This window comes from Clinocottus analis, unplaced genomic scaffold (assembly GCF_023055335.1).
Source record: "Clinocottus analis isolate CAN_PGR_092001 unplaced genomic scaffold, fCliAna1.0.p SCAF_7, whole genome shotgun sequence".
Classification (NCBI taxonomy): domain Eukaryota; kingdom Metazoa; phylum Chordata; class Actinopteri; order Perciformes; family Cottidae; genus Clinocottus; species Clinocottus analis.
The window spans coordinates 20,940,731-20,953,749 of NW_027176229.1; the positions used below are offsets into that span (position 1 = coordinate 20,940,731).

General features: G+C 48.2%; 1 protein-coding gene across 1 annotated transcript; it reads right to left on the bottom strand.

The window, feature by feature from the left end:
• Positions 1-715: 715 nt before the first annotated feature.
• On the bottom strand, positions 716-12,393 carry prr16 (proline rich 16). Its single transcript, XM_068566224.1, has 3 exons — positions 11,599-12,393; positions 6,587-7,700; positions 716-1,748 (listed from the first exon to the last, which is right to left on the bottom strand). The coding sequence occupies exons 1-2, from the start codon at positions 11,737-11,739 to the stop codon at positions 6,831-6,833; spliced, it is 1,011 nt and encodes a 336-aa protein (XP_068422325.1). The 5' UTR covers positions 11,740-12,393; the 3' UTR covers positions 716-1,748; positions 6,587-6,830.
• Positions 12,394-13,019: the final 626 nt, after the last annotated feature.

Genomic DNA, 13,019 nt, shown 5'->3' on the forward strand with positions numbered 1-13,019 from the left:
CTTCTCACAAGTTATTATCCAAACCAACAGTTTGTGGACACACGCAAAAAAATATCACTCGACGGCTCTCTGAGAACCTCCCGTCGTTTTTCAAAAATGGATTTCTGATTGAAGTTTGGCCACGAATTCGGTCTCCAGTGAGAACAAAGAGGTGGAGTTTACAGGTGTGGTGCCTCTCAGTCAGCATACGTAGCCGATGTAATGATCCAAAATGGCCGATTGACATGCGTTTTCCTTATTCTTTCCCTTTTATTTCATTATTTGAAGTGTGTCCTCGTAAAGCACTTTATAATCTCTGTTTTTGACAAGTGCTAGATGAATAAACTTTCGCATCATCATTTCATTAACAATGAAAAATGGGCCGAAAGCGATGTTTGTCAGATGTGGGTACTTCTTAACTCTTGTGTTAAGAGTTAACCCACCAACAGACAGCCTCTTTAACCAAAATGCATAGAAAAACACAGTGATGGCAGGACAAAGTGAAGAGTCGGCCGCCCATTCATTCATTCAGCCCCGCGCCCCCCGTCCCATAAAGCACAACTAGGTATTTGGTTTACGCCATTTATCCTCGGCGCCTTACACTTTCTCACAATTCAGTAAAGTTTCTTAGAGGGGGGGATTACTGAAGCACACAAACACTAATATATATATATATATATATATATATATATATATATATATATATATATATATATATATATATATAATCCTGCTGGGACCTGCCAAAAAAACACATCTCGAGGGAATATCAGCTTTCGCTTCACCTTTCAAAACAATATCAAAAATATCATCTCTTTAAATGTTAAAGTCTCTGTAGAAAAATGCCTGAAATATATATATATATGTATATATATATTTATATATAGATAGATATTAAACACGTTGTTGTATGTTTGTATACAAAGAAAATTTGATGCAAATTATTACTTCAACAATCCTTTAAAGCTGTAACTATGGCACGATACTGTATCTCTGCATGTTGTCGTGAAAGAAAGAAAAAGAAAGAACATAGCTGGCACGGCGGCGCCGGTTGTGTCGTACAGTTCACATTGTTGTCTGGACACAGAATCGGCGACCACGTCTTCATTGATTGAGCGCGCGGTCACGTGCGTCCGCGGTATCGTTGTCTCCTTGTCGGCCGTCCAGCAGTGTTGTTTTTTTTTGTTGCTCTCGGGGCGGTAGCCGCCCCCGGCTCTCCAGACGCAAACAATTACAATCCCTAAAAGGCAAATTCCATCGTTTTGAGTGGAGCTATTGATTTCCATCTGAGTATGCGCAGAATAAAAACCAGTGTAGACATCGATCGAATACTGGCTGACATCATTTCACCCCCGTCTTGCACCTCATCGTCTCGTCTCGCCGCCTTTACCCCTTGATGACAGGGGGGGCTTCTCAGCGGCTTTCTAATCTATTTTCTACGTTACAAAAATATCACCGCCGCAGCTATAAATTCATCAATCTGTGTGTACGCTTCCTATGCCCTTCCTCCCCACCCTCCCCCAGTTTCACAGGATCGCAGCCCCCCGGGCACAACGGTGCCTGCAAGTTGTTCAAAAAAAAACTCTGAAGATCTCCTGGTGATTGAGAGCCGATAGTGCGATATGTTTGAAAAAAAAAAAACAGAAGAAAAGAAAAGGAAAGGTTGACGCTTGGCCTCAGTTCTGGCTCCTCTCGCCCCGATCAACCGGAGGGGTCGATCGGGGCATGAAACTCGGCTTCCACTCGCATCTCAAGTACCTCGATGGGCCCTGCAGAGGAGAGAAAAAAAGAGGAAACACATTAGTGTGAACATCTGACTGCACAAAGGAGAGCCACTTGACAGAACAGCCACAGCAGCGACGGCCTCTTTTCACACAGCCAAAATGAATATACAGCCTAGGTATTGTTACCCACGCACACACACACACACAAGTCATCAAAAGTTAATAGGACTGAAGCGTCTTGCACAATTTCCTCTTTGGATTAAGAAGCCTCCCCTTTTTGTGAGAAGAAAGAAAGCGACGCCGAGCCTCGTGCCGCTCTCTAAATAGCTGCCATTTCTTTTCTCTTCTCCCCAGCGTTTCTTCGTCAAGTCTTGGAGTGCTTGAATGAGCACGAGGACCCCATCTGGATCACTGTGGCTCTTGCAACAACAACAACAACAACAACAAAATCGGATCCTGTTGTTGAGATATTGTGTACCTTCCATGAGTGAGGTGCAGCTGATGCCTCCGACTTTTAACAATCTCCAAAGCAGCGTGAAATCCTCGCATTAAGTTTGCCTTCGACTCCGGATTCCTCTCTAAGTTGCACTGAACCCTCTCAGGCCCTTTGACTCTCTCTTTCTCACACACATGGCTGCACGTATACTCGCACGCGCACCTTTTATTTTTTTTGCGCTCTCGTGCACATTGAAACGCCAGGCCCGACCATCTCTTTAGCATTAAAATGTATGCACACATTGCTCGACAAGGACACACACAAACATGCGTGCCCACTCACTTTTCCCACATCATGACTTCGTCTGAGTCACAGATAAAGGAGCATCGAAACGAGCCAGTATGCACGCTCAGCGTGCACCCGATTTGCTCTTCTGCTCTGATGTTCGGCAATGTGGGTCATGTTTATTTTGTGTTTCCGATGAACTTTGCGTCTCCGATCTCCATCACAGATGCAATGCCTCTGGCGCGCAACCCCTTTACAATTATTTAGCCCCTCGTTTTTGTTCCATGTCTCCCATCGCAACGTGTTGTTTTCAATGAGAAAGAGTCTTTTTTCTGAAGAAAAAAAATGAATAAATAAAAATGGAGAGGTGAATGGCGTCGTGCAGGAGTGGGGAGGAGAAAATAGACAGTCTCCTGGCAGACTACCACCACCACCAACAATCAGACGGAGAAACACCAGCTAATTAATATTCACTGGCAAAATGTGTGTCTCACTCTGACACATTTGTTGAGTTTTATTGCACGCTGCACTCCGCCGGGGTTGGGAAATGGAATGAAGACAAGGCGGTTGGAATGAAACGCCTAACGAGTAACAGGTCTGCCTTTGACAACCCGGAACAGTAACACTCCAACCCTTTGGCTTCGAGAGCGACTGTGAGATTGTATACTATGAAATGGTGGCGCAACTGTACGCAACGATCTCTCCAGCAGATGCATCACACACAGGGGGTAGATTTGTCTCCTTCCTCGAAGCTTGCTTTGCTGTTCGAAGGTGAGAGACGCGGAAAGATGCAGAAGGATTTCAGATGGAAATTGCGCCCAGCGGTGTGTTGCCGAACAAAGTGTCAGATATGTGTTTTTTTTTCTTCTTCTTTCTCATGATAGAAACCCGCCCACTTGAACATAGGGATGCATGTGCAGGAAGAGATTATGCATACAGCTGCTGCCGAGTGGGAGTGCGGCATCACATCGAAAGGGGGAGAGAAAGAGAGAGAGAGAGGGAGAGAGAGAGAGAGAGAGAGAGAGAGGTGGGCTATGAACCAGAGCTGTGAGCTGTAGGGAGTAGGTCAGTGCAGTTGAGTCAGCCCTGACTCATGATGGAGGCGGTGTAGATCCACCTCCTCCCTGCCCATTACAACTTCATCCTCAAGCCTGGAGCACTGGAGCTCAGATCGCTGTTGCAAAAAACAACAACACACACACACACACACACACACAAAAAAACCGATGAAAAACTCCTACACCCGTGGTCAGAAGGAGCGCTCGATTCTGTGTTACAGGAACGATCCGATAACGAGGCCTGGACGCATTGAGCGGCGAGTCCCTTTGTTTGTAACCCGAGTGGCCGGTCAGCAAATTTCCACCACTTCCCTTCGCTGTGGGTGTCACGAACGGCACGCTAGAGTCCTTCAGCTCCCCTCCCACCTCTCCACAAACAGGAGGTGGCTGTTGAATGTATGACACCGGATGTATGTGTCAGGTCAAAACAGATGTGTACAAACAGCGTCCTTTAAGAACACGGGGACGATTAAAAGCGTGATTTAAACCGAATATCACAAACATAGAGGGCTTTTTTTGGGGGGGGGGTAGCGACTAAAATATGACCTCAGCAGCACCAAGTATCGAAATACGTAAAGAAAGCCAGAGCAATGTCCCGGCGTCAGTATCAAAAAAGTCATGAATGTCTCTGTTGTGAGCGGGAAGAGGGACGTCTGTACAGCAGCCGCTTGCAGAGAGGCTCAGAAAGTGCATCAACTTTTTGTTCAGGTTTTGTTAAACAACTGCTGCTTCTCATCTGTAAGTGGCAGCCTGTGCACATGAGAACGCTCTTTTGTGTTGCGGTGAGTGGTCAGCAAAAGGAAGAAAGTCTCACACACCAGCTATCGGACTCAATAGACTCAGCAGAGTGCCGGTACCTTTGAAAAAGTACTAAAAATCTCAAGGACAACGATATGCTTATGTGCATAAAAGAGAGGTGGCGCAGGGGGTGTATGTTTCACATCCTTTTGCCAAAATACAGGGCAAGGCCTCAAATCCACCAATCAGAAAAGAAAAGAAAAAGGAACAAGCACGGAGAGAAAAGAAAAATAAGTGCAGATGTCTTTTTTTTCAGCGTTTCAGCGCGTTCTTCTTGACCGGGCGATCCACCGCGTCGAGTAGTTACAGTGTGTTCGCCAGCGCGAGTAACAAAAGCCCCTCATGAGCTGCATTTATTGATGATACTGGCTGCACTCCATTATGTGGCACGCTGCTCTCTGTGTGTGTGTGCGTGTGTGTGTGTGTGTGTGTGTGTGTGACGGAGCTGCTGCTGCCAGACTCATTAGGATCCATTAACACAAGGTGAACACAGTAAATGTTCTACACTGTGAGCAATCATCTTGAGGAACAACATGCGTAATCCCCTTACACACACTCACACACGCACACACACACACACACACACACACACACTCGTGGCTGAATATCTACTGATCCCAAATACAGATGCTGATGTCAGATTAGTGAGGCCAGCGAGGTCGTGCATTGCATTTACTCATCAGCGTGTGTCATACTCGAATTTTCTCAGCCTCCCACTGGACCCTAAGCACGCACAGTATACGGTCACACACACACACCACACACACACACACACACACCACACATAACTGCCTCTTTACCTGTCTTCCCCTTGTGGTTACTTACTTTTGTTACCTTGCCCTTTCTCTCTATCTCTCTCGCTATCGGTTTATCATGAAAAAAAGAAGATGTGCAGCAGCAGCTCAGAGCTTTGTCGAGGCTAATGTCGGCACAAAGGCTGTCTGAGGCAGCACTGTTATCTCCTGTAGTCTAATCCGGCTAATTAAGGGCATCGCTGGGAGGAAAAAGCGCTACTATTCTCATCCAACTCCAGGGTATGCTGTCTCTCCGAGTCTGCAGAGCCGGCATGTGCTTTTACAAACACCTATGCGCGCACAAAGACGTGCACGCCCACGAAGCCACAGATGCGATTTGAGAATGATTTCCTATTTTTCTTTTCCTTTTAAAATGTTCACCACATGCACACTTTGTTTGCACACACACAATATAAGAGCCACACACACACACACACACGCACATGTGCGTGCAGAGACACGGGGAACACAGGCTTCATTAAACGTGCCGCTTAATAAAAGCTAATAAAGCAGAGGATAACGACTCCACATACAGGCCGCGATGGGAATATTTCGGTTGATTTATATTCCCACGAGGGGGGGGAATAAAGCGCATGCCTTTATTTCGCCCGCCTGATTCCCTCTGCGCTCAGGAGCAGAGTTGATTAGCTTACAGTTCACGTGGTCAGACAGCACAGTGAGTGATAGTGTGTGTGTGTGTGTGTGTGAGTGTGTGTGTGTGTGGGGTCGACACAAGTGGGAGCTGAGTCGCTCCACATGACTCTCTACACGACAATGAGGGGCAGGACCTTTTATACTTTAGAGGTTTTCCATGGAGCTGTGCAAACAAAACAAACAAAAATGGCAGTTTTTGTCACGTAAAGGCCGCGCCGGCCCACGACGCCGCATCTCTCCTCGGCCGCTCCTCCGGTCTGACACGTCGGCGCGGCGCCACTCGGAGGAGACGAGAGGCGATGGAGGATGAACCCACTTGCCTGTGCTCCAACAGTTCCTCTCTGCCAGGCCTGGCGGAGAGTTAGGAATGTCACCGGCTGTCTGCGGCGACTTGGAAACGTAACGGCGCTTCCTATAAATAGCTTTTATTGACGTATATGTGTGTATGTGGGGGGAGAGATCTTTAGGGCTTTGACTGAAATGTGAGTGAAGCAGGTTTTCTTGTTTCATCCAGCAGGACATGAATTAATTAGAGCGCCCCTCTCTGAAAGAACTTCCTGAGTTTGAGACTCGTTAGCAGCTCCCAGACAGACACGGATACGATTTAGTTTCAGAGTTGTCAGCAGTATTTCGTTAAATGTTTAAAGTCCCTGTGCATTTTTCCCCGTCGCCGCCTGCAGGCATCGCGCTCTGCACACACGGGCCCACGCACACGCCACCGGAATAATTTACACTCGTGAATATGCAGGACGTAAACAAACATAAATGGTATTGCAGACGGACTCACGGGTGTGTGCCAGCGGACGCGTTTTCGTCCAGACAAACACACCAGACGCGAGCGCGAGCGCGAGCACTCACCGCTTCTTCCCGATCTCACCGCGTACGTCTCAGCGCCCGTGGCGTTGGCCTTTTCACCTCCGGCTTTATCCATCTTCTGCCCGACTCCTCCTCTCTCTCTGTTTGGATAATCCAAAGTTCAATTGGAGTAGAAAGCACTCATAAAGTAGGAAAACATCATATGAATGATTCAAGAATGCTGTAAGTCCGACAGAACAAGGGAGGGAGGGCTGGAGGAGGTGGAGGAGGAGGTGTGTGTTCTGCGTCAAACCGTGGTGGTGGTTGATTTGCGTAGGATAGTTTTCTGGGGCTTGAGGGAGGGCGGGTGAGGAGGCACACAAGGTGGAGGTGTGTTTGCTGTCGGCGGGAAACTGTGGCTGACCGAGAGGCCGCCGTTTTCCAACATGAGTTCGTGGGGGAGGAGAGGAGGCGAGGCGGAGGCTGAGGAAGAGCAGCAATGCAGCGGGCTGAGCCTCAGGTCGTTCAGCTCGGCCTGGAAGTGTCGCTCCGTGTCGTCGACGTCGTACTGGAGGTCGCAGTCCGGGCAGTAGCCGTGGTACTGGACCGTCTCGCTGAAGCGGACGCGCTCCCTCTCGCGGGACTCCCTGCCGGGGGCCTTGGGGCATTTGTTCTTCTCGTGGCGGAGGAGGGGCATGGGCCGGGGCAACGTGGGGACGAGGCCCGACTCGGAGATCCCGCCGTCGTTGGAAATGAACCGCGGCATGGAGGAGAACAAATCCCGGTTCGGTTTGAATGGGAAGACCCCGCCGTTCCTCATCAGCGACCCCGCGGCCTTGGAGATGTTTCCCGACAACACGAACGTCGGGTGAGGCAGATTCTTGAAGTTGTGGTCCTCGGCCCTCGGCGGGGTGTGCCTGGGCGGCGGGAGGGGAGGGTGGGGTTTCTTGAGCACGGTCAGGACCGCCACAGGGTTGACGGGGACCGGCTCGGCGAGGCAGTGGGGTTTGAAGACGCAGTCGTCGGGGAAGAGCTTCATCTTCTCCAGGCTGGAGGCGGTGGTGGTGGTGGTGGTGGAGCTGGAGCTGGAGTTGAGCGTGTCCGTCTTGGAGCTGTCGGTGAGCCCGTCCTCCTCCAGCTGCAGGTCACCGGTCAGGGTGTCGATGTCGTGAACGACCTGGTGACAAGGAGAAGGGAAAACGTCACTGAGACAGACGGAGGCCGGGAGGAAGGACGACGCAGAAGTCTTCCTCTCATTGTGTGAGGAAAAAAAAATACTAAAGACACACTCCGGATTTAACCTTTTGGAAACCGTGCAGGAAAATCCTCACGCGACCATTTTAAGTCCCAGCATGCCCCATTCCGACAGTCTTTTGGCATACAATACATAATATTTACAAATGCTTCACTTTTTCTTACATTTTGTAAACCTTTTTGCACTTTATTATTATTATTCACTTATTCGCTTTATGGTTGGACAGAAGAGAAACGTACTTTTAATCTTTTGTATATTTGCACATGAGAATTGACAATAAAAATGACTTTTGACTTTTTTGTGTGACTTTTTTGAATATTTTTCCATTGTTGAACCGAACAACACCGTTTTTTGACTGAAACTTCTTCCTAACAGACCAGGACTTTGTTTTATTGTGATTTTTGTTGCAGATTCTGATTCTTTAGGTCCTAATCTTTCCAAAAAGTTGTATTATTGACCGCTCCAAAAGGCTTTTTGGGGGGGAATCTGGCTCATATTATGCTGAAAGTTCATAGTTACGATCAAAATATATTTTAAAAGTGTTTTTTTTGCAAATATACAATTTTTACCCCAAGACTTTGCAGAACAAATACACACAATAAACACAAGTATTAGAGTTAATTTGGGGTTCCTACTACGACTCAAACACAGGAGAAAAAAGAGATCTGGAGACAAAATTGGTTCCTCAGTTTTCGACGTGTTAAGAAATGAGTGTGAAATGAGATTGAGGTTCTCCATGACAACCGCTCTGAGGGAGAAAAGAAGTAACACCACAATTTATGGGACCGGCCACGAGCCTGCCAGACTCTGAACTAAGTGATATAGGACGGCAATCCCATGCACCACCAGAGCCGGGGGGAGGGAACAACAGCGGCCGTGTACAGCCGAGGCACAACAACTATCCTTCATAAAGCAAAACTAATGCGAGGAATGAATGAAAACGGCCCCACGAGTGCAGAGGGAAGCCGGACAAACACGGGAGGGAACGTAGCCGACAGAAACGGAGGCAGACGCGGGAAAAAAACCAAAGAAGATTGTCAAGTTTCTTGTCGGCAAAGCATCTGAACAAACGCTGGTAACATTCTGCTGCGAGCGAGCAAGTTGCAAGAGAGCAAATGAGAACAACGGTGTCACATTTTCTTATTTTCATCCCGACATGAATTCATTCCGAGAAAGCAAACCTCGACGTAAAATATACATTTTACACACACACACACACACACACACACACACACACACACACACACACACACACACACACACACACACACACACACACACAAACAAAACAAGAAGATATGCATAATCACCTGAAATCCCTCTGCAAGCAATGCAATGTGAGCAAATACAATATCCTCTGGGGAAAGGAATATTTACCTGTACACAGCAGACCATTATTATAAAAAGAGATGGGCGGAGGCAATAAACACAATGGTATTACAGAGAAATTGGAAGAACTAAATATAAAGAAATGTCTCTGGACTATGTACTCAGTAGATATTTAGATCCAAAAGGTGCTTCCTTTGTCCTCCAAGAGGAAATTTGTTTTCCCACAGCCGGCTCGGGGACACATTAAACAGCTGTTGGAGCACAAATTGTGTTTGTTGGCAGGGCACAGAGCGACAAGCGTTACCGGGGCGAGATGGGTGGGCGGGGGGGGAAGTTATAGCACAAATGGAGAGAACACATAAAAACCCTGCACGCTATACATACATACTGTACAGACATCCACTTGTTGGCGTGATGTGATGCTCAACGGGATTTGATGCAATGTTGCCACAAGTCAATATGTGACAACTCAGGGGTGACAGACAGCGTTGCTCTTCGCCTTCTTCAAACGGCTCTGGTTAGCGGATCACGTTCTGTTTACTCAAGGCAAGCACCTGCAAACATCCGAGGACGTGGCTACTCTCCCATAAATGGTGTAAATATTGCCCCGAAGAGCAATTATTTTAGGGCGGACGAGTCGCTAAACTAATAAATGATGTTCAATAACAAAACGTGTTTGTTCCTCAGCCATTTTTCTGACATCTCCCCAAAACATTCCCATTGGAGCAGAGTTTTGTTCCCCTTCTTCCTGCTTCTCTTTTCCCTTTGGTGCAGTTATTATTGCGTTGATGCCAAGAACTGGGGTCTAACATAAATTGAGCTGAGGACAACCAAGTTCACTGTGCCACAGTGAAATGAAAACTTCGCAGAAAAAGAAAGTTACCGCATTCATAAAATAATTACGACAACGTGCTTATGCTCGTTTTCCGATTCAGTTAGGCTCATCTCCGAGTGAGAGTACACCCAGTGCGTCGTCTGAGGGGTTTAAAATGTCCTAAACACTGGCATCGCAGGAGGCCGAGATGGAGATGATGAAAGAGAGAGAGAGAGAGAGAAAAGGGGACAGAGGGATGGATGAAGGGAAAGACAGAAGGCCAGGGCAGAGAGGGAGGGTGAAGGGGCTCAACTCTTTACGCATGTCTTAAAGGGATCATAAGAGGTAACACCAGCATCCCGCTGTAGGCCAGGCAGCTTTCTGTGGCTGTGCCCAGCATCTGGGCCGGGTCCCTCCACAGAGCCAGGCTGGGCTCCAGCTCTGTCTGTGAGTTATAACAGATATCTGCATTTTAATAGGATTATACCCCCCGAACACTGGCTTTGGTAGTAACACCCCCTCGAGGTATGTGTTTAGTGGGTGCCGTGTCAGAATAACTGATCCTCTCTACACACAGTCTCCTGCAAGCCAACATTTTAGAGGAAGGGAAAAAAGAAAAAGAAAGAGGGCACATCTCACACACACACACACACACACACACACACACACACACACACACACACAAATCCCAATAGAGAGAGATTACAATGCCGTCCTGTTCTCGTTTATCTGCGCCGCCTGCTCCGAGACGCCGTACAACTGCTGGAAAGCAGAGGAAGAAAGTGTCTATAAATGCAGCTCAAGTTGCAAAGACGGAGCGAGACGGGGAAGCAGGGAGGCGGAAGGGGGACATAGGCTGTGTCGACTACCCATCCATAATGTAGGAACCAGAGGCTGTGCACGATACTGACAGCCTGTCACGTCAGGGCGAGAGGTTCGGCACCGCAGGCCCGGCGTGGAAGGCCGCTACAGAGGAAAGGATGGATGGGAAGATGAAGGCAGGTGAGACTGAGAGGGCCGAAGGAGGGAACACTGATTCTAAGAGATACAACTAAAGAATAGTCTCTGGTCTCTGTCTTCATGAAAAAAAAAAAACCCTTGAATTCTTCGTCCTTGCTCTCTGCATCACTGGTGGTTTTGAATGTTGAATCGGACAGCCGCGAGAGTTTTGATCTTTTGGGATTCTGTGGAGGGAGGGGAGAGGGAGAGGACACGAGTGACTGTGATGAGGGCGCGATGAAAGAGGAGGAGAGAAAGAAAGACAGAGAGATGAAGGACAAGAGAGCCACCGCCACGAGACAGAGACACGGAGAGAGAGCGACGTGAAGTGAGAAGTTGAGCCAACTGCTCTATTATTTGTCAGCATTAGGATGATGAAATGCGATGCAAAAAGCCTCTTCCTGGTTCAACCAACTTGCCCATTAAATATTAATAGTGATCAACCTGTCGTGCCACATGTCTTCTCATGTTGGAGATGATGACCACACACAAGTGGGCGTGTGTGAACGTGCAGCCTCTTCTTCCAGCAGGCCTCTCTCTCTCGCGCTCTCTTTCTTACACACACACACACACACACGCACACACACACACACACACACACACACACACACACACACCGATGTCGAGATTGACCCCCAGCACATGGCGAAGTGTGCCCCCCTCCCCCTGTTTATTTACCTCTTTGAGCTCTTTGGCTACATCCTTGAGGTCTCCCAGGATGGTTTCCAAATTCTTCACGATTGTCTTGATCTCCTTCTTCACTTTCACTTTGGAGACCACGACCCCTTCAGCCTCTGCCCCGGAGGGCGAGCCCGACATTCTTCGGTTTACGGGCACGAGCTCAGTTCACCTAGGATCCAAAGTCAAACCCTTTGGTCGCCCTTTGGCCGCCACTCTGCCAGCGCATTTTGCATTTGGTCCTCCGCTCCCCACTTCACTTTCGCTCCTCCATCACGGCCAGGACGGAGCGAGGCGTGCGTCGGGCAGCGTTCCGTGTCCACACCGCTGGGCATGCGCAATGGAGCGTGTAACACCAACAACAAAAATTGTGTCAAAATATCGTATCATGCTGTCCACAGGTTCCTGCGCCGCGCGTCTTCATGTCCGACAGCATGGCGACGTGCCGCGAATATCCCTCGCGTCGAGGGAGCGCTGAATTCAACATTTTTTTGGTGGGGAGAGAAAACACGTCCGAACGAGGGGAATTGGAGAGAGATAAGGACACAGAGAAGAAGAAAAAAGGAGTATAGTTCACGCAGACATAACGTTGTCCAAACCGTCACATCCGCCGGTCGTTACTGTGATGCTCCATAAATCCCCAGGCGTCGACGAAACGGGAACAAAAACCTCATTTTTTTCTCCCCTGCTTCAGATATTCGCCGCCGGCAACGGGACACTCAGGGGAGCCGCCAGGTAGAGGCGCGTCCCTTCCCTCCGGGAAACACTCCGACGGTTCCGTCCTGTCTCCATCGCGCAGCCTTCTTGGAGAGTCTGAGCAGCCGACGTCCGGGCGCAGAGGATGCTCTCTCTCTCTCTCTCTCTCTCTCTCTCTCTCTCTCTCTCTCTCTCTCTCTCTCTCTCTCTCTCTCTCTCTCTCTCCTCTCTCCATTGGCAGCTGCCGTAATGGTGAAGACGGGTCTCTCCCGGTCTTTTCTGTGAGGTTGTGGCCGTGTTTGCTGCGTTACAAAATAACGAATTGCATCCCCACGAGCTTTCAGTGATACCCTTCAAGCTGCGACGACGTTTACTTCGACAACAACAATGAAAGGTTGCTTTCGTGTCCTCCACTTTATTAATTCACTTTTGCAAACCAAAGTGAATATGCAACAAGACACACAGTACAACACAACACTTTTTCTGTTACGAAGAGTCACACATAATTAGTTTCCTGAAGTGGGTGCCTTCGTCGTCATCCTGATAATAACAAAAAGGTGACATGGCATAACAAAAAACAACAAGGATATGATACATTTTCTTTACCTGCAGTCTTTGCTGCAAACACTGGGATATTAACATCTAAAGATGAGTGGAATTTGGTATTAAAGATGATGATGATCCAACAAATGATGCTTAAGAGCCACCTTTTTACTGACTATGCT